Source organism: Hyaena hyaena, unplaced genomic scaffold, assembly GCF_003009895.1.
Source record: "Hyaena hyaena isolate Hyena2069 unplaced genomic scaffold, ASM300989v1 scaffold_25, whole genome shotgun sequence".
Taxonomy (NCBI): domain Eukaryota; kingdom Metazoa; phylum Chordata; class Mammalia; order Carnivora; family Hyaenidae; genus Hyaena; species Hyaena hyaena.
Window position 1 is genome coordinate 789690 of NW_024080657.1, and position 24837 is coordinate 814526.

At 43.9% G+C, this 24837-nt stretch overlaps 1 protein-coding gene across 7 annotated transcripts in view; it reads left to right on the top strand.

The window, feature by feature from the left end:
• Positions 1 to 19908, top strand: part of DLGAP4 (DLG associated protein 4) — an 81299-nt gene extending 61391 nt beyond the window's left edge. For all 7 annotated transcript variants that reach the window (XM_039227127.1, XM_039227121.1, XM_039227122.1 and 4 more), the window contains 3 exons: positions 17115 to 17206; positions 18131 to 18286; positions 19060 to 19908. In XM_039227127.1, the coding sequence (XP_039083058.1) occupies positions 17115 to 17206; positions 18131 to 18286; positions 19060 to 19278 (467 nt within the window). In that variant the 3' untranslated portion in view covers positions 19279 to 19908. The remainder of the gene's footprint in view (positions 1 to 17114; positions 17207 to 18130; positions 18287 to 19059) is intronic.
• Positions 19909 to 24837: the final 4929 nt, after the last annotated feature.

The following is a 24837-nucleotide window of genomic DNA, read 5'->3' on the forward strand; positions in this document are numbered from 1 at the left end:
ATATATATTAATTTAATAAAAATTAAAATTAGGATAAGAAGATGGAGGCACTGAGAAACTAACTGGCAGCTCTGTGCAGGGCTTGTTGAAAAGTAGGCTTCTATGGACACCTAAGAAAATTGGCTTTAAATAACATAGTAAAAATTACATCAAAATAACAAAGGAAGCCAGTTACATTAGTATAGTTACCAAAATGTGTACTTCTTTGTTAGGGCATTAAATAACAATCTAACAGTGAGTCTAATTACTAGAATTTCAAATTAGTGATTACAGTAAACATTATTTCAAGATAACTGACAGCTATAACATGATATGAAATTATCTGTGATTTCTTTCTATTGGTGACAAAGTGACAGGTACTGCTTACATTAAAGTGGTCTTGTTGTCCATCTGAGTTGAAGGACATTATGCTGTATAGGGTGATTAGGTGACCAGCTGGCTCTTTCCTTAGAGGAAGACCTTGAAATATTAGTCCTCTTTCTCTGCAGTCCTTCATAATCTTCTTCAGAGAAAAATCTGGTTTCTCTAAGAGGCAGTATTTTCTTTCATACATATAACATTTACCACCTTATCCATTTATATTTTTATTTTCTTTTAATGTTTCAAGTTTTTATTTAAATTCTAGTTAGTTAACATATAGTGTAAAATTAATTTCAGGAGCCTGATGCAGGGCTCGAACTCATGAACTGTGAGATCATGACCTGAACCAAAATCAGACTCAACCAACTGAACCACTCAGGTGCCCCTCATTAATGTTTTTTTTTTTTTTTTTTTTAATTTTTTAAAATCTTTATTTATTTTTGAGAGTGAGACAGAGAGAGAGTGTGAACAGGGGAGAGGCAGACACAGAATCTGAAACAGGCTCCAGCCTCTGAGCTGTCAGCACACAGCCTGACCCAGGACTTGAACCCACGAACTGTGAGATCATGACCTGAGCTGAAGTTGGATGCTTAACCGACTGAGCCACCCAGGCACTCCTCATTAACCGTTTTTAAATGTACAGTTCAGGGGCACCTGGCTGGCGCACTAGGTGGAGGAGTGCTGACTCTTGATCTCAGGGTTGTGAGTTCGAGCCCCACACTGGGAATGGAGATTACTTAAAAATAAAATCTTTAAAAAATAATAATAAATAGTGGCCCCTAGGTGACCCAGTCAACTAAGTGTCAAACTCTTGGTTTTGGCTTAGGTCGTGATCTCCCAGTTCATGAGTTCGAGCCCCGCAATGGGCTCTGTGCTGATAGTGTGGAGACTTCTTGGGATTCTCTATCTCTATCTCTCTCTGCCCCTCCTGCTCTCTCTCTCAAAATAAATAAATTTTTAAAAATAAATGTACAGTTCAGGGGCGCCTGGGTGGCTTAGTCGGTTAAGCGGCCGACTTTCGCTTAGGTCATGATCTCGCAGTTCGTGGGTTCGAGCCCCATGTCGGGCTCTGTGCTGACTGCCAGCTCAGAGCCTGGAGCCTGTTTCAGAGTCTGTCACTCCCTCTCTCTCTGACCGTCCCCTGCTCACGCTGTCTCTCTCTCTCTCTCCTAGAAATAAAAAAAAAAAAAATTAAAAAAAATAAAAATAAATGTACAGTTCAGTGGTATTAAATACATTCATAGTGTTGTACAACTGTCACCACCATCCATCCCCATAACCCTTTTTATCTTGTAAGACATTTCAGTTTTTACCCATTGAATGATAATAACTCCTCATTCTGCCTTCCCCCTCAAGCCCTGGACAACTATTATTACACTTTGTGTCTTTGTATTCCAAATACTCTTAAGTACCTCATGAAAATGTAATCACACAGTATTTATCTTTTTTGATTGGCTTGTTTCACTTAACGTTAATGTCCCCATATCTCAGAACAAAATTCCTTTTTATGACTGAACAATACTCCATTAGGTATACACCACATTTCACTTACCCATTCATCCATCAGTAGATGCTTGGATTGCTTCCATGTTTCAGCTATATGAGTAATGAATTCTGCTGTGAACATGGGTGTCCAGATACCTCTCAAGTCCTTGCCTTTCAGTTCTTTTTTGAAGATATACCCAGAAGTGGAACTGCTAGATCATATGGTAATTTTATTTTTAGTTTTTCACAGTGTATCATTTTACATTCCCACCTGCAAGTGCTTAAGGGTTCGAATTTCTCCACATCCTTGCCAACATTTGCTGTTTCCTGTTTTTTTGATCGTAGCCATCCTAATGGGTATGAGGTGGTATCTTATTATAGTTTTGACTTACATTTCCCTAATGATTAGTGATTTTGAGCATTTCTTTATGTGTTTGTTGGCCATTCACCTATCTTCTTTGGAGAAATGTCCATTGAAGTCCTTTGCCTATTTTTAAATCCAGTTGTTTCGGTCTTTTGTTACTGAATTTTAGGAGCTCTCTATATATTCTAAGTATTTAAAAAAAATTTTTTTAAGTTTACTTATTTTTATTTTTGAGAGAGAGACACAGAACACAAGTAGGGGACGGGCAGAGAGAGAGGGAGAGAGAGAATCCCAAGCAGGCTCCACAGTGTCAGCATGAAGCCTCATATGGGGCTCAAACTCAAAACCTGTGAGATCATGACCTGAGCTGAAACTGAGAGTCAGATGCTTAACCAACTAAGCCACCCAGCGGTCCCTGTATATTTCAAGTATTAATTCTTTACCCAGATATATCATTTGCAAGTATTTTCTCCCCTTCTGTGGGTTCTCTTTTTACTCTATGGATAATGACTTTGCACAAAATATTAAGTTTTCATAAAGTCCAGTTTGTTTTCTCTTTTGTTACCTGCTCCTTTTGTATCAGAGCCAAGAAATCACTGCAAATCCAAGGTCTTGAAACTTTTGTACTGTTTTTTCTTCTAAGAATTTTTCTGTCAAAAAAAGGTCTTACATTTAGGTCCTTGATCCATTTTGAGTTAATTTTTGCATATGGTGTTAAATACTTTTGCATGTGGATATCCACTTTTCCCAGCAACATCTGTTGAAAGGACTCTCCTTTTCTCCATTTGTCTTGGTACCCTTGCCAAAAATCTTTTGACCTTATATGCAAGGGTTTATTTCAAGGCTATTTTGTTCCATTGACTATTTATGCCAATACCACTGTTTTGATTTCTGTAGCTTTGTAGTAGGTTTTGAAATCAAGAAGTAGGAGTCCTTCCATTTTGTTCTTTTTCAAAATTGTTTTGCATATTTGGGTCCCCTCAAATCATATGAATTTTAGGATAGGTTTTTCTGTTTCATCTAAAAAAAAAAAACATGATTGGGATTTTTGAAAGGGACTGTATTGATTCTATAAATGATTTTGGGTAGTACTGACATTTTAACAATATTAAGTCTTCATTCCACAAATAGGGATGTGTTTTTATCATGTCTTCTTTGATTTCTTTAGCAATGTTTTTTGTAGTTTCCATTGTACCAGTCTTTCACCTCCCTGGTTATTTAAATATTTTATTCTTTTTGATGCTGTTGTAAATGGAATTGTTTTTGTAATTTCCCTTTCAGCTTGTCCATTGTTAGCATATAGAAATGCAACTGATTTTTGTTTGCTTTGTATCCTGCTATTTTGCAGATTCGTTACTTCTAATTGTGTATGTGTGTTTGTGTGTTATCTTTAGGCTTTTCTACATAGAATATCATATCTGTAAGCAGAGATAATTTTATTTCTTCCTTTCCAACATAGAGGTGTTTTCATTTTCTTGCCTGACTGCTCTGGGTAGAACTTCCAACTTCCAACACTGTTTTTTGTTGTTGTTGTTGTTGTTTTTCAATTTTAGAGAGTGTGAAAGGGCAAGCAGGGAAGTAGGGCAGAGGGGGAGAGAGAGAGAGAGAGAGAGAGAGAGAGAATCTTAAGCAGGCCCCATGTTCAGTGTGGAGTCTGACTTAGAGCTCAATCCCATGACGCTGGGATCAAGACCTCAACTGAAATCAGGAGTCGGATGCTTAACTGACTGAGTGATGCAGGTGCCCTTCCGGTACTGTTGAATAGAAGTGGTAATAGTGAGCATCCTTGCCTCATCTCTGATTTTAGAGGGAACACTTTCAGTCTTTCATCACTGAGTATGTTTTCTGCGGGTTTTTCATAGATGGCTTTTATTATGTTAAGCTAGTTTCCTTCTATTCCTAGTTTCATAAGTGTTTTTCTCATGAAAAGGTGTTGACTTCTGTCAAGTGCTTTTTCTGCATCAATTGAGATGATCATGTGGTTGTTTCCCTTCATCCTGTTGATGCAGCATAGTAGGACACTGATCGATTTTCATGTTGAATCATCCTTGCATTCCAGGAATAAATCCCACTTGGTCATGATATGTAATCCTTTTAACATGCCACTGAATTGTATTTGCTAATATTTTGTTGAGGATTTTTGTGTCGATGTTCATAAGGGATATTGGTCTATAGTTTTCTTGAATGTCTTTGTCTGGCTTTGGATTCAGAATAATGAGGCTTCATAGGATGAGTGAGCAAGTGTTTCCTCCTTTTCTTTGTTGGGGGATTTTAAATACTGATTGAGCACTGATTAAGTCTCCTTACTAGATAAAGGTCTATTCAGATTTTCTATTTTTTCATGATTTAGTCTTAGCTATTTGTCCATTTCATCTAGGTTATCCAGTTTGTTGGTGTGTAACTGTTCTAGAACTCTTACAGTCTTATTATTTCCATAGAATTGGTAGTAATGCTTCTACTTCCATTTCTGATTTTAGTATCTGAGTCTTCTTCTCTTAGTCCCTCTAGCTAAACTCTTGTCAGTTTTGGTGATCTTTTTGTTTCCTTAATTTTTCTTTATTGTTTTTCTGTTCTCTCTCTGCTCTAATCTTTGTTTCCTTCTTTCTGCTGGCTTTGGATTTGATTTTTTTCTAGCTCCTTAAGTTGTAAAGTTAGATTGTTGATTTGAGATCTTTCATAAGTTTTTTTTTAAGTAATACATATTTTTTTTATTTTGAAAGAGAGCACACACATGCAGGGGAGGGGCAGAGAGAGAAAGAGAATACTAAGCAGGCTCTGCACTGTCAGCAGGGAGCCTAATGCAGGGCTCAAACTCACAAACCATGAGATCATGACCTGAGCTGAAATCAAGAGTTGGATGCTTAACCAACTGTGCCACATAGGCACCCCTGCATCTTCGATTATTAAGAATACTTTCTATGTTCCAGGGCGCCTGGGCAGCTCAGTCCGTTGAGTGACTTCGGCTCAGGTCATGATCTCCTGGTTCGTGAGTTCAAGCCCCATGTTGGGCTTGCTGCTGTCAGCTTCAGATCGTCTGTCCCCCTCTCTACCCCTCCCCTGCTCACACTCTCTCTCAGAAATAAAATAAACATTAATAAAAAAACAAAAACACCTTCTGTGTTCCAGTGGCATAGAGATTTTTTCATGGTTTCAAACTTAGGGCTTTTTTCCTCATATTTAGGTGTTTAATCCACCTGCAGTTTATACCCGTGTACTCTGTAATCTCATTTATTTTTGTATGGAAAGCCAATTGTCACAACACCAGTTTATCGAAATCATTACTTTTTTCTCTGATTAGTGATACTATTTAGTCATAACCTCTGTGAAATTTTACATCAACAGGGTTATGTTTCTGGGCTGTATTCTATTCTGTCTATTTTTGCATTAGTATAACTGTTAATTGCCATAGCTTTTTAACATTCCTTGGTATCTGGTAGAGTGAATCCCTCTTATTGTATTTGTTCAGAAATTTTTTTTTAAATTATGTACTTCTTCATTCTTTCAATACTAATTTTGGAATTAGTTTATTGAATTCCTTGGAAAATTTTTGCTGGAGCACTGAATTTATAGATGAATTTGGGATATCGGGATACCTGTAAAATACTGAGTCTTCTTGGGGCGCCTGGGTGGCCCAGTCAGTTAAGCGTCTGACTTTGGCTCAGGCCACGATCTCACGGTTCGAGGGTTCGAGCCCCCCATCGGGCTCTGTGTTGACTGCCAGCTCAGAGCCTGGAGCCTATTTCGGATTCTGTGTCTCCCTCTCTCTCTGACCCTCCCCTACTCATGCTGTCTCTCTCTCAGAAATAGATAAAACATTTAAAAAAATAAAATATTGAGTGTTCTTAGCTATGAATAAAGCTTAATACTGTTTATTCAGATCTCCCTTTTATATCCTTCTATTCAAGTTTGATGAATTTCTCCATGAAGGTTTTACATATTTTTCTTAAGTTTCTTTCTTGGTACTATCTAGTTTTTGGTTTGATAATAAAATGAATCGTGTTTTGCATATTCTGATTAGTTATTTTGAGATCTGTACATTGACCTCATGTGAGGCAACCTTGTATAACTCTGTTCTCTTTAGATCTGCATCATAAATAATGTCTGCTATAATGACAATTTCACGTCTAATTTTACTGTGTCTCCGGCATCTCTTGTGTAACTGCAGGAGCGTCAGGACACTGTGGAATAGTAGGAAGACAGCAGCACCCTCTCCCCGGTCCTGACATTCATTCAGTGAATACTTACAGGGTACCTACTGTATACGAGGCACTCTTCTAGCTTCTGGGGAGAAAGCAGTGAACAAAACAAAGCCCCTGCCCTGGTGGGGCTTACATTCTCCTGCGTGGAGACAGAAAATAACAAAAGAGACAATGTCTCGTGAGTTCAAGTCCTGCATCAGGCTGTGCTGACAGCTCAGAGCCTGGAGCCTGCTTTGGATCCTGTGTCTCTGTGTCTTTCTGCCCATTCCCCACTCATGTTCTGTCTCTCAAAAATAAATATATATATATATAAAAAAGTGGGAGAATTAGGAGGATGTAACCATAACTTAGGTAAGATAAGTGGTCATGGTGCACTTCTGAGAAAGGGGGCAGATTCTGGATACAATTGGAAGGCAGAGTAGGATTTCCTGAGAGATTGGTTATGGAGTAGGAGTGAAAGGAGTCTAAACCGGTTCAGCATCTGGGGGACAAAAAGGATGGAGCTGGGCTAGGGAAGACTGGTGTAAATATCGGGAGTCAGGTGTTCGGTCTCAAGCATGTTGAATGTGACGCGCTTTACCAGCTATCAGAGTGGGGATGTCAAGCAGGCAGCTGGATACGGGAGCTGGGAAGGCCCAGGCTGAAGATTATACTGAGAGTCCTCTCAAGGAGACAGGAAAGCCTGAACACCTGGGTAAAGACACGAGCACTGAATGGTGGAAAGGAGTGACCAGTGAGCTGGGAGAGAAGGCAACTGGAACCCAACTGAGTGGTTTTCAAGAAGAGAGACTCTGCTGTGTCACATGCTGCTGATGGGCACAGCAGGTCAGATCTAGAAATGTAAGGTTTTTACATTTTTTTTTAGGGTTTATTTACGAGAGATAGAGACAGCATGAGGGAGGGAAGGACAGACAGAAAGGGAGACAGAATCCAAAGGAGGCTCCAGGCTCTGAGCTGTCAACACAGAGCCTGATGCAGGGCTCAAACCCACAAACCAGGAGATCATGACCCTAGCCGAAGTCGGACACTTAACCGATTGAGCCACCCACGTGCCCCTAGAAATGTAAGGTTGCTGGAGACCTTGAAGAAGGGGCCTGAACTGGTGGAAGGAGGTGGGTGGCAGGGGCAGCCTGACCAGAGAAGGGTTAAAGGGAAACAGTAGTAACTGGAGACATCAAGTAGAGACCAAGTATTGATGACTTTTCTGTACAAGGAATAGAGAAACGAAGGGATATAGGGTCAGGAGAGGGTGGCAGGGGGCAGGGGTTGTTCTTTGTTTTTAAATGAAGTGATATAAGCATGTTTATATGTTGTTGAGAATTACCTTGCAGGAAAGAGGAAATTCATTATGCAGGAGAGAGAGGGGACAACCATTAGGGGGATATTCTTGGGGAGGTTACAAAGAATTGAATCAGTGCCCAGGTGGAGAACAGGTAGTTCTAGGGAGGGTTTGAGGGGGCTGTCAGAGGGAAACTGAGCTTAGAATTGTGATATTCCTGATGAAGGTTAGCGATCCACTATGTGTCCAGATGTAGATCGTATTTTGCCTTAAGGTCTTCTGTGTTGTACTGCTGTACAGCTTTCCTTTGGTTAGGTAGGGCCTGTCTGGTTATAACACCTCTTTCCATGCTTTTACTTTTAACCTTTCTTTTCACTGCCCTTATAATCATAATCATGTCTCCTATAATCAGTATATGTCTGCATTTTGGGTTTTGTCCAGTTTGTTAATTTTTACTTCAGAAGTAGAAAATGTGGTCCATTTTCAATGGGATTTCTAAATGCTTGGGTTCTTATTATTTTGTGATATCTGTTCTACTTTTTTAAGGTTTCTTTCTTTCCTCTCTTTTCTTGCCTTCTTTTGGGTTAACACACCCTTCTCCTGTTTCTCTTTCCTAGTATGGAGGCTATATTCATTGGTATGAGGTTTGCCTACAGAACATTTAAAAAGAAAGAAAAAGTGGTTTGAACAAGACTATTCATATCACTCGAATTCAAGAATGTCTGAGAAAGTAGGGGTGCCTGGGTGGCTCAGTTGGTTAAGCTGCTGACTTAATTTTGGCTCAGGTCATGATCTCAGGGTTCATGAGATCGAGCCCCTGCATCCGGCTTTGCACTGACAGTGTGGAGCCTGCTTGGGATTTTCTCTCTCCTATCTTCGGCTCAGGTCATGATCTTGTGATACGTGAGTTCAGGCTGCACATCGGGCTCTGTGCTGACAGCATTCTGTGTGTGTGTGTTTCTCTCTCTGCCCCTTTCCCACTCATACTCTTTCTCTCTCAAAAATAAACATTAAAATAATTAAAGTATACAATTCAGTGGTTTTTAGTACGTTCAGAGTTGTGCAACCATCACTGCTATCTAATTTTAGAGCATTTTCATCACACCAAAAAGAAAACTTGTACCTGTTTAGCCATCATTCCTTCCCTTCCCACAGACCTAGGCAAACGCTAATCTGCTTTCTTCTCTATGGAGTTGCCTATTCTAGACATTTCATGTAAATGGAATCACACAATATATGTGGTCTTTGGTGTCTGGCTTCTTTCATTTTGCTTATTTTTGAGGTTTATCCATGTTGTAATACGAATTAGTATTTAGTTCCTTTTTTTTAAGTTTATTTTTGAAAGAGCATGAGCAGGAGAGGGGCAGAGAGAGAGGGAGACAGAATCTGAAGCCGGGTCTGTGCTGTCCATGCAAAGCCCGACTTGAGGCTCAAACCCACAAACTATGAGATCATGACCTGAACTGAAGTTGGATGCTCAACTGACTGAGTGCCCCAGGCACCCCAGTGTTTTGTTCCTTTTAACTGCAGACTAAAATTCCATCCTATGGCTATTTTTTCCTTATCCATTTGTCACTCTTCTATATGTTTTGGCTATTAGGTGTTCTTTGAAACACAAAAATTTAATTTTAGTGAAGTCCAAATTTTTTTCTTTGGTTGATTATGATTTTGGGGTCACGTCTAAGAAACCATTGCTTAGGGGGCCTGGGTGGCTCAGTCTGTTAAACATCTAGCTCTTGGTTTGGGCTCAGGTCATGATTTCATGGTTCATGAGTTTGATTTTTGAGTTTAAGACCTATGTCAGTGCAGAGCCTGATTGGGATTCTATCCCTTACCCTCTTGTTCTCTGCCCCTCCCCCACTTGTGTTTCTCTCTCTCTCCCCCACCTCATCCCCTTCTCCTTCCCTCCCTCCCTTTCTAAATAAACTTAAAAAAAAAAAAAAATTCCCTAATCCAGGGTCATGAAGATTTACTTCTATTTACTTGTAAGAGTTTTATAGTTTTAGCTGACATTTAGGTCTGTGAGTTAATTTTTGAGTATGGTGCGAGGTATATGGGTTCACTTTGAATCTTTGACATTTGGATATCCAATCGTCCTAGTACCATTTGTTAGAGAGACTGTTCTTTCCTCAATGAATGGTTCTTGGCACACTTGTCAAAAATCAATTGACCAGAGGGGTGCCTGCGTGGCTCAGTCGGTTGAGTGTCCGACTTTGGCTCAGGTCATGATCTCACGGTTTGTGGGTTCGAGCCCCGCGTCGGGCTCTGTACTGACATCTAGCTCAGAGCCTAGAGACTGCTTCAGATTCTGTATCTTCCTCTTTCTCTGACCCTCCCCTGCTTGTTCGTTTGCTCTCTCTCTCACAGAAATAAATAAAACACAGTAAAAAAAATTAAAAATCAATTGACCAGAAAGGTGAGAATTGATTTCCAAACTCTCCATTTATATAGGTCTTCTTTACTGTTTTCAGTTGGATTTTGTATTTCCTACGTAAGATTTGTTAGATTAATATTTTCATTTTGCAGGGATGTAAGCTGTATTTCTTGTTTATTAATGAAATGCTCTTGACCTTTATAGTGATTTTTTATCTAGAAACGTTATGTTCTTATTATTTTAAATAAGAAACTCCTTTCTCAGAAGCTCTTGACTGACTCCATCTGTTAGAGAATGCGGCTTTTGATCTCTCAGGGTGTTGAGTGTAAGCCCCATGTTGGACATGGAGCCTACTCAAAAAAAAAGTAATTGCTTTTTCACATTGTACCATTGAGTATGATGTTTACCTATGATGTTTACCATAAGTTTGTTATAAATACTCTTTTTCTGTTTTAAAAAAATTGTTGAGAGAGAGAGAATCCCAAGCAGGCTCCATGCTGTCAGCACACAGCCCCAACATGGGGCTCAAACTTGTGAACCATGAGATCATGACTTTTGCCTAAATCAAAAGTCGGACACTTAACTGAGTGAGCCACCCAGGCACCTCTGCTACATTTAAATAATCATATCTAAATTCGCTTTCTTAATCTAGTGATGTAGCAAATTTTATTGAAATTTTTCTCTTTTCTTGACTTCTTTTTGGATTAACTAAGTAGTTCCACTTTTTTTATGTTAGCTTATTATTCTTTTAGTAGGTACTCTAAAAGATTACAACCTGCATTCTTGACTTTGTAAAGAGTACTCTTAGTAGTACGTTTACCACTTCACAGAAGATACAAGGATGTTAGAACACTTTTATTCCCTTCCTATTATACTATTGCTGTGAAGTATTATAGTTCTGTATATAGTCTAACTGCTACAGGACTTTGTTTTTATTTTATACAATCAATATTACAATGAATATTTACTTAGCTTTGCTCACTTTTTTTTTTTAACCCTTTCACTCCTTTATTTCTGTGCTTCTACTTAGGAGGATCATTTTTCTTCCTAAAGAACTAAAGCAAAAGCCCAAAGAACTCTGCTCAGTATTTATTTTAGTGCAGTGTTTATCTTAAAATGTCTGTACTGTCCCCTCTTTTTGAATAGTATTTTTGCTAAGAATTGTAGGTTGGTATTGATCTTCCTTCGGTACTTTATGTCTCTGATTTTGTTCTGGTTCCTAGCCTATTAGTCATCTGTCAGTCTTCCTGCTACTCCTTTGGAAAATCCTTTGTTTTCTCCCCTCTGTCTGCTTTTAAGATTTTCTCCTTGTGTTGGGAGTTTTATCAACTTTACTGTGACATCTAGGTGTGGTTTTCTTTGTGGTTTGTCCAGCTTGATATTTATAGGCTTTCTTGAATCTTCAGCTATGAAAACTTGCATTGGTTTTAGAAAAATCTTGACCATTATTTACTCAGATTTCTGCTCCATTTTATTTCTTCTCTCCTGTGAGTGCCAGTTACACATTCATTAGACTGCTGTGTTTTAGGTTTCTTCATTCTATTTTCTGTATTTTCCATTTTCCTCCTCAGGGCCTCAGTCTGGATACTTCCTGCCGGATTATAGTTTAGCTGTAACTAATCTATTAAACCCACCTGTTTGCAGTCCTAATTTCAATTACTGTATTTTTTAATTCTAGAATTTCCATTTGGTTCTTTGTGATAGGCTTTGGTTCTCTGCCAATGTTCTTCATCTTGTCACATATTTCCTTGGACATATTTAGTTATTTAAAAGCCCTTGTCCAGTAACTCTAGTATGTACATCCCTCACAGGTCTTTTACCTTTTTCTGTTTTCTCTCTTTTGGTGTGCATTTGGTTTTTTCTTTGCTATGATTGGTAATTTTTATTCAGTGCCAGAAACTGTATATGAAAACAGTTTGGCTCAGGATGATTTTCTGTGCTTCCAGAAAGGATTTAGTTTTGCTTCTTGCAGGCAGTCAGGGTAGGGCCAAGCCAACTTAATCCTGTTGAACTGTTTGGGAGCTGGGTGTTTTGACACTATGTATTTCTACTTATCCTCATTCTAGTGTGCACTCTCCAGGGAATCCCAGAGAGAGCCTGTGGAATGTTCAAGCCCCTCCTTCTTGGCAAACTCTGAAGTCCAATTTGTGTCTCCTACACCGTAAGACTGATGGAAGCATTGCTTACTAGCTTAATGCAGCTTCCTTGACTTCAGGTCTTGTCTGCCTTTGGTTGTTCTGGATTCCAACTTTGGTCTCCCAATCCCCACGAAGCTGCTTCAGGCTCTGCTCAACTTCTCAGCCTTGTAACCCCGCTTTCTACTTGGCTTCTCAGCCTCTCAGCTTCATGCTGCTTATAAATTGGGAGAGGGTACAAGCAGTACAGAACACCAGACTCACCTCAATGTTATTTCCCATCTCACTGGGAATATGTTAGCCTCTCAGATTCTGGTTGCTTTGGTAATTTTTTAATAATGCCTTGAGATTTTCTGGGTTTTGTTTTGCTTTTTTTTGTTTTTTCTTTGTTTTTTGCACTTGTTCTTAGTGGGAGGGTTTGGTTTGTCTGCTACTAAGTGGTTTTTCATGGCCAGAATCAGAAGTAATTACAATTTTCTAATGTGGATAAGTCTTGTATTACCAGAATAGACTAAGCTGAATAATGATACATTATCATTTTAGTACATTGTTGGACTTGATTTGTTAATATCTGTTAATAATTTTGCCTTTGTTCATTAAAAGTTGGCTGGTAATTTTCCTTTCTCATGCTTGCCCTGTTTAGTGTAAAGGTTATCTAGTTCATAAAATGAGTTTTAGATTTTTCATCTATTCATATGCTTTAAGAACAAAATTATCTTTTATCTCATTATTTCATAAAACTTTTAAAAAATATCTTTTCCAGGGGAGCCTGGCTGGCTTAGTTGGCAAAGCATGCAACTCTTGATCTTGGGGTTGTAAGTTCAAGCCCCATGTTGGGGTTTAGAGATTACTTAAAAATATAATCCTAAAAAAATACATATTCTTTCTAGTATTAGGTTATGTTATATAGCTATTTTTCCATTCCTGATCTTTTTTTTTGTACCTGTCTCCTTTTTATTTTGATTTGGCAGGGTTTATTTTATTAAATTTCTCCTCTCTTTGGGTTCATTGTATTGTTCCTTCACTAATGTCTTTAATTGGATACTAATGTCTTAAATTGGATATTTAACTCATCTTTTCCAGTCCTTTAAAAAAAATTTTTTTTAATGTTTTATTTATTTCTGAGAGAGAGAGAGAGAGAGAGAGAGAGAGAGGCAGTGTGATTAGGAGAGGGTCAGAGAGAGAGGGAGACAAAGAATCCGAAGCAGGCTCCAGGCTCTGAGCTATAAGCACAGAGCCTGATGTGGGGCTCAAACCCACGAGCCGTGAGATCATGACCTGAGCCGAAGTCAGAAGCTTAACCAACTGAACCACCCAGGCCATCCAGTCCTTTTTAAAAGTCTGTTATGAAGCCTATGGATTTCCCTTTAAGTACTATATTAGCCATATCTAACAAGTTAGGATATGTAATATTCCAACTTCCACTGTGATTTCTTTGACCAGTGGGTTACTTAGACATTTATGGTTTTGTTTTCTAAGCAAACTCAGTGCTCATTGTGGGTCTTGAACTCACATCCCCAACATTAAGGATCACATGCTCCATGACTGAGCCAGCCAGTCCCTATTTTATTTGTCTTGAGAGAGAGAGAGAGAGAGAGAGAGAGCGAGAGCGCGCGTGAGCAAGCAGTACAGGTGAAGAGAGAGGGAGAGAGAGGATCCCAAGCAAGTTCTGTACCAGTCAGCGTGGAGCCTGACCTGACACAGAGCTCAAACCCATGAACCATGAGATCATGACCTGAGCCTAAACCAAGAGCCGAATACTCAAATGACTGAGTCACACACATGCCCCTTTTTGTTTGTCTATAAACGTGAGGTTTATTTACCAGAACTTCATTTCCTTTTTAGGGCTAGTATTTCATTGTACACATATACCATAGTATCCATTCATCTACTGATGAGCACTTGGGTTGCTTCCATCTTTGACTACTATGAATAATGCTGCTGTGAATACTGGCATACAGGTATCTGTTTAAGGCTGTTTTCAGTTTTTTGGGGTACATACCTACAAGTGGGATTTTTTAGTTATATGGTAATTCAGTGTTTAACTTTCTGAGGAACAGCCAGACCACAGCGGCTACACTGGTTCACATTCCCACCAGCAATGCACAAGGGGTCTGGTCTCCCCACATCTTTGCCAACATTTGTTTTTCTGGGCTTTTTGGCTTTGGTTTGCAATTCCCTAAGACTGATGATGTTGAGGATGCTACTGACCATTTGTGTATCTTTGGAGAAATGTCTATTCAAGTCCTTGCTCCTTTTTAATTGGATTATCTTTTTGTTGAGTTGTAGGAGTTATGATGTCTTCATATTAACCCTTTCTTAGATATGTAATTTGCAAGTGATTTGCCCATTCTTTGGGTTGTCATCACAGTTTCTTCATAGCATCCTTTGATGCATAAAAGTTTTTAGTTTTAGTGAAGCCAGTTTTATCTTTTGTTGCCTGTGCTTTTGGTGTCTTAAACTACTGCCCAATCCAAGGTCATCAAGATATGCTGTTTTTATCTAAGAGTTTTATAGCTCTTAGATTCATTATTAAGGGTCCAACTTCATTCTTTTGCTTATGATAGTTTTCCCAGCATTCTGTGGAAGAAACTGTTCTTTGCCATCCATGCTCATTCTGGAATGATAGAATTCTCCACCCAGAAAAACTCCGTCAGTAATTTTCCATTGTTATAGTTGAGAAATTTGCTGTTTAATTCATTTCTTTAGCAGAAAGATTCCTTTGGCTGCTTTTTTCTCTGTGTCTTCCATTTTACTGTAAATGTGAATTTGCTTGGGATTCATTTGGCTTCCTGACTCTGAGTGTCAGGTGTCATTAGCCATTTCTGGAAAATCCTAAATCACATTCTCTTTGAATATGTCTTCTTTTCCATTCAGTCTGCTCTCTTCTGGCAGAGCTGACAGATGTCCACTGTGGCCCTCATTCTCTTCCATGGCTCTTAGTCACTTTTTTGATAGTCTCTCTCTTTTTTTTTTTTTTTCTTATTTAGTTGCTGCTTTTATTCCTTTAAAAATGAAGTACACAAATGCAGTCTTATGGTTTGGGAATTCTTGGGAGAATCGTTCCCTTTTATTCCTACTCTACCATAGACCAAATGTCTCCAATCACCTGCCTTGAAAGGGGGTTGGGGGGTGGCTCATTTTATTCCCAGCAGGTTAGCTATTCATTTAAAAAGACATCTTATTTTGTTATCAAGCAGTTTGAGTGTTTCGCATCAGGAGCCTTTTCACTCCTGTTCTCTCTCCTAGTCCTGACTGGCTGGTAGCAGGGTTTATTCTTTGTGCTGCTTCCCAAGTGGCCCTGGTTTCTGTGATGGCCTGATTTTCCTCAGGCTTTATCTCCTTTCATTGTCCAATATCTCTTTTCAGAGCACCTCCATCCCTGCCTTCAACTACCAGTTTACAGATTCATGGCTAAATATCACGCTTCTCATTGTTTTCTAGCCAGAACTTTCTGGTGAATGTTCATGTGCCATTTGCTGTTCCTATAATATCTTTTCAGCTCCTTTTCAATTACTACTTTCTTAATGAGGCAAAATTCTTCTGTAATGAGCTCCTGTAAGTAGATCACAGTGGGAGAGGGACAACGCTGCATCCCAGGCCGGCCGGAGCTCCGAAGGCACAGGGATGGGTGCTGTCTTCAGCCCTGTCTTCTCCCCTGGTAGTGACCAGGCTGCTTATAGTGCAGAGCCCCCTCCCCCAACCCCTTGGTGCTGAACCAGGTTCAGGAAAGCTCTTGCTGCAGTCCATACCCCCTTTTTATTTCAAATAGGAGTACTGGCTTCTCAAAACTGCCACCTTTATGTAGACTTGCAACCCGTAGAGTCCTCCTCCTGGGGCTGCTATCCCAGCAGGGGGCAGGCAGCCTACTTCACAGACAGCTGCAGAGTTCTGTCAGAGGAAGGCTGGATTTCTATCTCCTCTTTGTTTTGCTTTGCAGTCACTCTGTGGGGGTTGGGAAGCAGTACTCTCTTTATGCCACAACTTAATTTTTTTGTACTTTTTAAAAATTATTTTCAGAGAGTGAGCGGGGGAGGGGGGAGAGGGAGAGAGAGAGGGGGAGAGGGAGAGAGAGAGAGAGAGAGAGACTGACTGACTCCCAAGCAGGCTCCACACTGTTAGCACAGAGCCCATTGCGGGGCTTGAACTCATGAACCTTGAGATCATGACCCGAGCTGAAATGAGCTGAAATCGTGAGTTAGAGGCTTAACTGCCTGAGTCACCCAGGCACCACCATGCCACAACTTTAAAGCTAGAAGTCACACTAAAAGATCAATCTTCTATTACTGGGCTGCACACTTCCTGGGTAACTCTCCTGTTAGATTCTGTTTGCCTGTATTTTATTTAAGACTTTTGCCTTTATGTTCAGAACAGTTTATTTTTGGTATGTCCTATCTGTTCTTAGGGCTCTTGAAATTAGCGGTGTCATTTCCTATGTTTTATTTATTCTCTGGAACAGTCTGAATATATAATACCGGGACTATCTGTTCCCTGAAGGTTTTATAAAACAACACCTGTAAAACTACATAGTTCAGCTTGGTTGTTTTTCTGGGAAGATATTTACCTTGTTCAGTTTTTTAAAAACGGCTTTGGTCTAATAAGATTTTCTGTTTCTTGATTCTAGTTCATGTTTTCCTGGAAATTTTTCCATTTAAACTCAGTTTTCAAATTTATTGCCATAAAATATCCTTAGGAACTAGGGGATGGAGTTCACTTTATCTATATTGCTTCCTTTTTTTTTTTTTTTGGCCATGAGAGCAGATTGATGCATGAGTAAAATGAAGACCAGAGCCCTTCACCAAATGATGACTGATACCCTAAGGCGGTGGGGAGAGGCATAAGAGCCACACCCTGATCCTGCCTTCTACCCTGCAAACCCTTTGCTTTGCTTAGTCTTTTTCCACCTTCTCTTTCTCAGTCTTAGGAAAAGTCCTCAGTGCTGTGGGCAGTGCCCAGCTACTGATGTCCCAGAAATTCCAGCAATTCCGGGGCCTCTGTGAGCAAAACCTGGTGAGTGTGATTCTTCCTCCTCTACAGCGGGGCTGCCACCCACCAGCTGCCTGCTCAGCTGGATTAGCCCCCAAGCCTCTGTGCTCTCCTCCCTAACACGGAGAAGGTGCTGGTGACGCGTGTCAGTGGCCAGCATGAAGAATGGGCCAAGGATGGTCCTTCCATATCTCTACTACCTCTTGAAATAGAAAAGTGGACTCTCTGTGAAAAGAGCCACATGAAACTTAAAAATCTCTTAGCACTGATTTATTTATATTAAACATCCTCTAAGAAGACAGGTAAGAACTAAAGACATACCACCACTAGGCTTGGTAGGTTGCTTTCTCCTTCACTCTTACCTGTAGGGCAGCTTTTCCTGTGGAAGCCTCGGCTCCACTTGGCCAGGGGTGGTGTGCTCCTAGGGCTGGAGGACAGTGGCCAGTGTTTGTCTCTAGGACCTACAGGGCTTTGGGACTTACTTGGCTGGGGCAGTCACCATAAGAAATGTGTTCGGAGAACTCCATAGGATTCTGTAATTGTGCCCACCTGGCAGTGATCCAGGCTTCTCCCTGCCTCACTCTAGGACCATGGCCAGGAACTTCTGTGAAATGAGAACAGTTTTCTGCCTGGCATACATTAGGAACACGAAGGCCTTCCTCCCTGTAGCCCTACAGGGGTGGTAAAGGCCTCAGTCCTATGTATGTGCAGGGCCTGCTCTCATGATGGGACTATCTCTTTCTCCCAAAGATCTGCACCATCAGATCTGGCAGTGACCGGGAAATGGCTTCATCCCCTCATATAGATACTGACCCTGAGAACAGCAGAGTGAGACTAGGCCTCAAGAGACCCTAACTGGGGCTGGCAGGGCCAGGGGACCATACTTGAGGTGGGGTGCAGGAAAGGCCTCTGCGTCGCTTGCCCCACTGATCCCCATCTCCCCGACAGAACCCTGAAGCCAACCCGCGTCCAACAGCCCAGGACCTGGCAGGGTTCTGGGACCTGCTACAGCTGTCCATCGAGGACATCAGCATGAAGTTTGATGAACTCTACCACCTCAAGGCCAACAGCTGGCAGCTGGTGGAAACCCCCGAGAAGAGGAAGGTGAGCATGGAGCAGTGCGGAGGGGAAGTCCAGGGACAAATTCCTGGTCGGCAATAACGCTGCCCACATCGGTCAGTGCTGCTTGGCTCCCTTCTCCGTGTGTCGTCTTTGAGCTGGGGGCTCACGTCCATCAGTGCGCGGGGTCCATGCTCGGCTCTCGTCCAGCATGCCGCTCGCTCTGTGTAGTGGAGGCCGTCCCCTGAAGCATGTCATCCCACCCTGCATGTTAAGAAATGGGGCTCCTAAGAGACACGTGCCACAGTGCTAGTGTAGACATGGCTGTTGGAACTTTGGAGCAGAAAAACGGTCCTCCTGGGGCCAGCCTCTTCCCTGAGGTGCAGGCTTCCCTCTGTAAAACTGTGGCACCCAGTGGCCCCTATGGTTATTGGTTATTGGACTGTGGTCCTTGTGAGTTCTGATCCCTAGAACAGCATGTGAAATGTGGCCTGGGAGTCAGAGGCTCTGAATTTAAACCCCATCTCTGGCCATGTGACTCAGGCTCTCAATGGTTCGATGCAAGGGTGGGAATAGGTGATCTGTCCATCCCTGCTAGAACATTCTAGGATTCTAAGCTTGCTTTTTGCTCCTATGCCTTGTGCTATTCCCACTATCATCGCTTCTTGTGGCTTTCTGATTCCAAATGTGTGTTGCTTGTGCCCGATGTAGGGAGGCTGGGGTGGAGACTCCAGCTGCCAGCATACAGCGGGTGGTAGCGCCACACAAAAGGTGCACCTTTATTTTATTTTTCTTCCCTCCTCACTGTCTCACTAAAGGAAGAGAAGAAACCACCCCCTCCAGTCCCAAAGAAGCCAGCTAAATCCAAGCCGGCAGTGAGCCGCGACAAGGCCTCCGATGCGGGGGACAAGCAGCGTCAGGAGGCCCGCAAGAGACTCCTGGCGGCCAAACGGGCAGCTTCTGTGCGGCAGAACTCAGCCACAGAGAGTGCGGACAGCATCGAGATTTACGTCCCTGAGGCCCAGACCCGACTCTGAGACCAGGAAGCGGGAAGCAAACAATTTTAAGTCATCATTAAAACAAACAAAAAACCACCACAAACTAAACGTGAATGGAACACAATTTTCTCAACCTTTAGGATGGTTATTCTGTCCAGAGACCCTGAGCCAACTTTCAAATTGACGCATACAAGGGCTCACAATTTGGCTTTTTTGGGTCCCTCCCAGCTTTAGGTTATGAAGACTTCATACAAAAGAAAGTCAACAAAAACACGAAACTATAAAACTTTTCTCCCCCCTCTTGCTGGCCGCGGTGGACTAGGTAGACGGACCTCGGCAACTCCCGGCCCAGCCTCCAGACTGCGGTCTTTTTACTTGTTCTATCTACCGGGGACTCGCACTAGCTTGTTTACAAGACGCGGACAGCCTGGGGCCCCTGCCACGTCCTTCCTTCTCCTCCCGCCACCCCGCTCTGACCTTGCAGTTTTCATTCCTACGTTTTTCTCTTTTCCCTTCAGAGCCCACACAGGGGTCACCATCCCGGCTGTCGGCTTCCTCGTCCTCAGCTCTGTTTGTGGTTGAGAGCCCAGAGGACAGAGAGGTGGACATGCACCCTTGCCCAAGTGCTAACACACACTCACGTGCACACGCAGGTACAGGCTCCCCAGAGCAGAAGCAGCCACCCCAGGTGAGGGGGGTGGGGTCCTCGCCTCTCCAGGAAGAGGGTTGAAGTCTTTGGGGGGGAAATGAGATAAAAGCCACAGTTACCACACTCCAGACTCCCGCCTTTTTCTTCTCTCCAACCCCCTCTTCCTTCAGGAAAATGTTTGACTCAGAGTGACTTGCGGGGGATGCTCGAGAGAGGAACCCCATTTTCCAGGGGCTGTCTGTCCCTGGCCAAGCCTGTGTACAGTACCCGAGGGGCGGGCGGCTGCGTCTGTACGTATGTGTACATATGCACATAGACCTTAGAGTGTATATTTAACAAACGCCCCTCTGCTCACCCATGCCCACCAGCGCCGCCGCTGGCTCTCGGGGCACCTGGCAGGAGGCGGGTGTGTGAATAGCATATATTTTTACATGTACTATATCTAGGTGTGTGTACAAGTGTGTGTAAAAATATATACCTTGTGTGTAAGCGGCCTTTTTTGGTCTCCCACCTGCCCCCTGCCGTGGGCCCATCTGCCCAGCCTCTTTGAGTTTTCTGGGTTTGGTTTTTTGTTTTTGTTTTTGTTTTACCCCAATCTTCCTTCTCTCTCCTTACCCCCCAGCCCCACTCCCAGGGTGTCATGAGCCCTGAGCTGTGATGGCCTGGGCCTGCAGGGTTGGGGGGCGGGCAGGGCGAGGGGGAGGCCCAGCCCTCAGCAAGCTCAGTGCACGAGGAGGGCTGCTCTCCACCACGGAGACGGAGATGGCGTTGGAGATGCCCTCGGGTCGGGCACTTGCTGCAGGGGCCCCGGGTGAACTGAGGGCCTGCTCTGGGGCCCCATTCCAGCTTGGCCGCCGTCTGTGACCTTGGGCAAGTCACTCGACCTCTGTGTGCCTCAACTTCCTCCTCTGTAAAATGGGGACAGTCCCTGCCCCTCCCTACCTCACAGGCATGTTGTGAGAATAAATGAGGTAACGTGTACCAAGGGCTCATGGTGTTCTTGCAGCGGGATGAATGAGGTGGGAGGAGTGGACACCCCAAGAGACTGGGCCAGGCCCCCTTCCACATGGCAGCTCTCTAAGACAGGTGGACTTGAGGGTAAGCCATCATTCCAACTCTGGCACAACCCCGGTCATGACCCTAGGCAAAAGAACAGCTCTCTGTTCCAGCACCTCAAAAATGAGTGCACAGCATCCACTTTAACCTGCTTCCTGTGAGAAACGAGTACTTTAACTCATAGTTTCTATGTGGGAGCCACGATGGGCTGCCCTCACCCACAACACAGACCCAGCTTGGCTCGCACAGCTCCCAGGATGGGGCGCGCAGCACCCCCGGCTGCTGCCTCCCGACAGTTACAGGCACTGATCTCACTTCCTGAGCACCTGCTCTCCTGGGCCAGGGCCTGGCAGTCAGTCACAGAACTCACGCTCTAGTTGGGGAGAGAGACACTGAACAAGTCCTATGTGAGTTCAGGTCTCTAACAGGTGGCAGAAGAGCAACACCAGGAGGCTGTGAGAAGCTGTGACAGCGCCACCAAACTGGGCAGGAACACTCTGATCAAGTCCAAGAGGGCAGTGGCTGCTTTGGGGGATGTCGAACCTGGGGAAAGTGCCTTCTGGCCAGTAGAATGTTCAGCACCAATGCCCAGTGGTAAGAACATGCCTTTTAGGAAGTTCTTGGGCCAAGCTGAGTTTCAGACACCTGGCCTCCTCCCCTGGCCGCACCCAGGTAGGATGCAGTGAACTGCACCCAGGCTCCAGATGCACAGAACTGCCTTCCCAAGAGCTTTGTTCAGGCTGCCTCCGTGGGGCCCTCCTAGCTCATCCCACCCTGTGGGCCAGACCCCCTGCGCTCAGAGGAGCACGCCCTCATCTCTGCGTCCCATCAGTGGTGGCTGAGCACCTGCTGACCGTGCGTGGCTCTCATGACCTCTGGGGCTGGCGCCTCTCTGGCCCTACCCCTGCTCTGAGACCAGGCTGGGGTGGGGTGGGGGGGGACTAGAAGGGTAAGTGAAGAGGTATCAGGTTGCCCTGGGCACGGAGTCAGACACTCAGGTGAGTGAACACAGGAGGTGGCCAGGCTGGACTTGAGGGCTGCTGTCTAGCTAGCAGCCCAGCTCTACTCCGACAGGCCTCAGGGGACCCTTACCCTCAGGGCCTGATTGTTTCTGCTAGGCAGGGGAGGGGCCTTAAGGGTTGGATCAGGGTCTCTGGCAGGGATCCTGCACTCTCTAGCAGAGCACAGCGAGGGGAAAGCACCTGACTTGCAGAATCTGGGTCTCCACTCCCAGCCCTACTGTCTTCACAGCGGGGGACCCCACCACCACCAGCTGAAAGAATAGTATAACAAACACCTTGTCCTTTACGCAGAATCACCAACTGTCAACCTTTTCCCATATTTGCATCATCCCTCACAGGTACATACAAACATTTCCCCCCTCCCCTGGAGCCAATTGAAAGCACGTTACATACACCATACTTCATCCCCAAACATGCCAGGCAATTCCTGAGAATAAGGACATTCCTGCACGACCACAATACCTTCGTTCCTCTCTAATTTAACAAAGGAGTGGTCAACGTGCACCACCCCCTTTCCCAGGAGAGCGCCCAGGGCCCAGACATTAATACCAAAGCACAGCCACACTCCAAACGCCCCAATAATGTCCTCTATGCCTCTTCCTTTGCCCACCCAGGATCCACTTAAGGATCATTCATTGCTTTCCGTTATCATGACTCTTCAGTCTCACTGAATCAGAAACAGCTTCCCTTTTTTTTCACAACACTGACATCTTTTACATTTTTACATGTCCAAGTATCTTGTAGATCGTTGTACCATCTGAATTTATATGTTCTCGTGGCTAGGTTCAGATTAAACAGTCTGAACAAGAATATGACTAAGATGATATCCTTCCCTGTGCTTGTATCAGGGAGTCATCTGTCACTTTAGGGAAAGACTAACAGCAGCTTCCCGGAGAAGCTGGGAATGAGTCCTTGGCCTCTGCATTTCCAAAGCCCAGTCCTTGAGGGAACAGAAAGGGGCATGGGACCGCAGGCAGGCTGGGACGCATGGGAGCCCAGGGGTGCTGGGGAAGAGGCAGAGGGAGCAGGGAGCCTGTGCACTGACTCTGGGTCCCTGAGAACCACACTTAGGGCCGCAGATCCCCTTCTGGACTCCCTACTCTGCCAGGGTCACAAGTTCCCAAGCTTTGCGTATTCCCCACCGATGGCCTGAGAGCAGAAGGGAATGCCCAGCTGCAGCCTGGGGCAGCACTGGGTTCAGAGGCCTGGCCAGGACAGCAGGACAAAGCCATTGCCACCAGTGGCCTGCCAGCCAGGAACCGTGTGGACGCCACCCCAGGTAAGTGCTGCTGAGGATCTCCAGACCAAATGAGAAGTGTTCCTACCACCGTCACCAGAGTGGAGCTTCTAAGAGAAATGTAGGATGAAGTTGTGTCTCCTGCGCTTCAGAACTTGGCTGATCTGAAAAATCACTGTGGCCCCCACTACCTCTCCTTAAGGCAGCTAGAGGGACTTTACAAAAATCCTGCCTCCACTCGCTCCAGAAGCCACCCTCTCTGCTCAGAAGCCTTTGCAGCCTGCCCAGTGCTAGCAGGAGAAAATCCAGTCTCTTCACCTTGGCCTCAGAGGCCCCTGTCCCCCTTTCCAATTGCACCTGCCATGAGATCCCATCCTGAGCTCTGTCCTCCAGCCTCAACTCAGGCCTTGCAGGGAGAGCCATGGCTCCCCACCAATGCAGTGAACATTTACTCCTTCCTCCACCCTCAGGCCAGTTTCCTCAGGGAAACCCTCCCAAAGTACCTGGGCCAGGCCAGGTTGATGCAAAACCTCTGCTCTAGGATTGGAGGATGAGAGCCACTTCACTTGTCTTTCTTTGTTGCTGTCACTGATGTGATATGCACAGCTAGATGATTCTAAGTGAATATCTGTCTCTACTAGCAGACAGTAGGCTCCCGGAGGGCAGGAATCGAGTGTTTTCACCAGCCCCAGTGCCTAGCACAGAGGGGAGCTTCAAGAACTATTACTTCCTAAATATATCCACCCCCTTGTTGGGGGAAGAAGAGGTGGGACTTCACAGAGAAGATAATATTTGAGCTGGGCTTTGAAAGATGAGCAGGAGTTCTCCATGCTATGGCAAAGAAAGGCACACTGAGCACAGAGGCAGAAATATGAGCCTGCTGCTGCTCAGGCAGGGGCCTTGAATGCCAAGTTAAGTAGTAGGGCTTTCACCAGCTTTGAATGGAGCAGGGACATTTCCTTCCATAGTACCCAGCTTCCCATGAAACAGGGGTCCCCGGTCCCAGCCTCCAGGGGGCCATGGTTCCCTAGTGACCCAGCCAGCATCAGGATTTGTCTCTGAAACATGTCTGCAGCGCCCAAACCTGGTGAAGCCCTGTGACCAACAAGGAACATGGACCCTTGGAGTCCCTCAGCCGCTAATGCCTTCAACCTTCTATAGACTGACAACTCCCACATCTGAATCTGCAACCTGTACATTTCCTTGAACTCTTCACTTGCCACTCACATCTCCACTTTTTTTTTTTTTTTACAAATAGTTTATTGTCAAATTAGTTTCCACAAACACTCAGTGCTCATCCCCATAAGTGTCCTCCTCTATGCCCATCCCCCCTCCCCCCCACATCCATCAGTCCTCAGTTTTTGTCAGCATTCAAGAGTCTCTCATGGTTTGCCTCTCTCCCTTTCCCCCACCATTTCCCCCCTTCTCCTCCCCCTTGGTTCTCCGTCAAGTTCCTCCTAATCCTCCTATACGTGCAAACATATGATATTTGTCCTTCTCTGCCTGACTTATTTCGCTCAGCATAACACCCTCAAGGTCCATCCATGTTGCTACACATGGCCAGATTTCATTCTTTCTCATTGCCATGTAGTATTCCATGGTATAGATAAACCACATCTTCTTGATCCATTCAT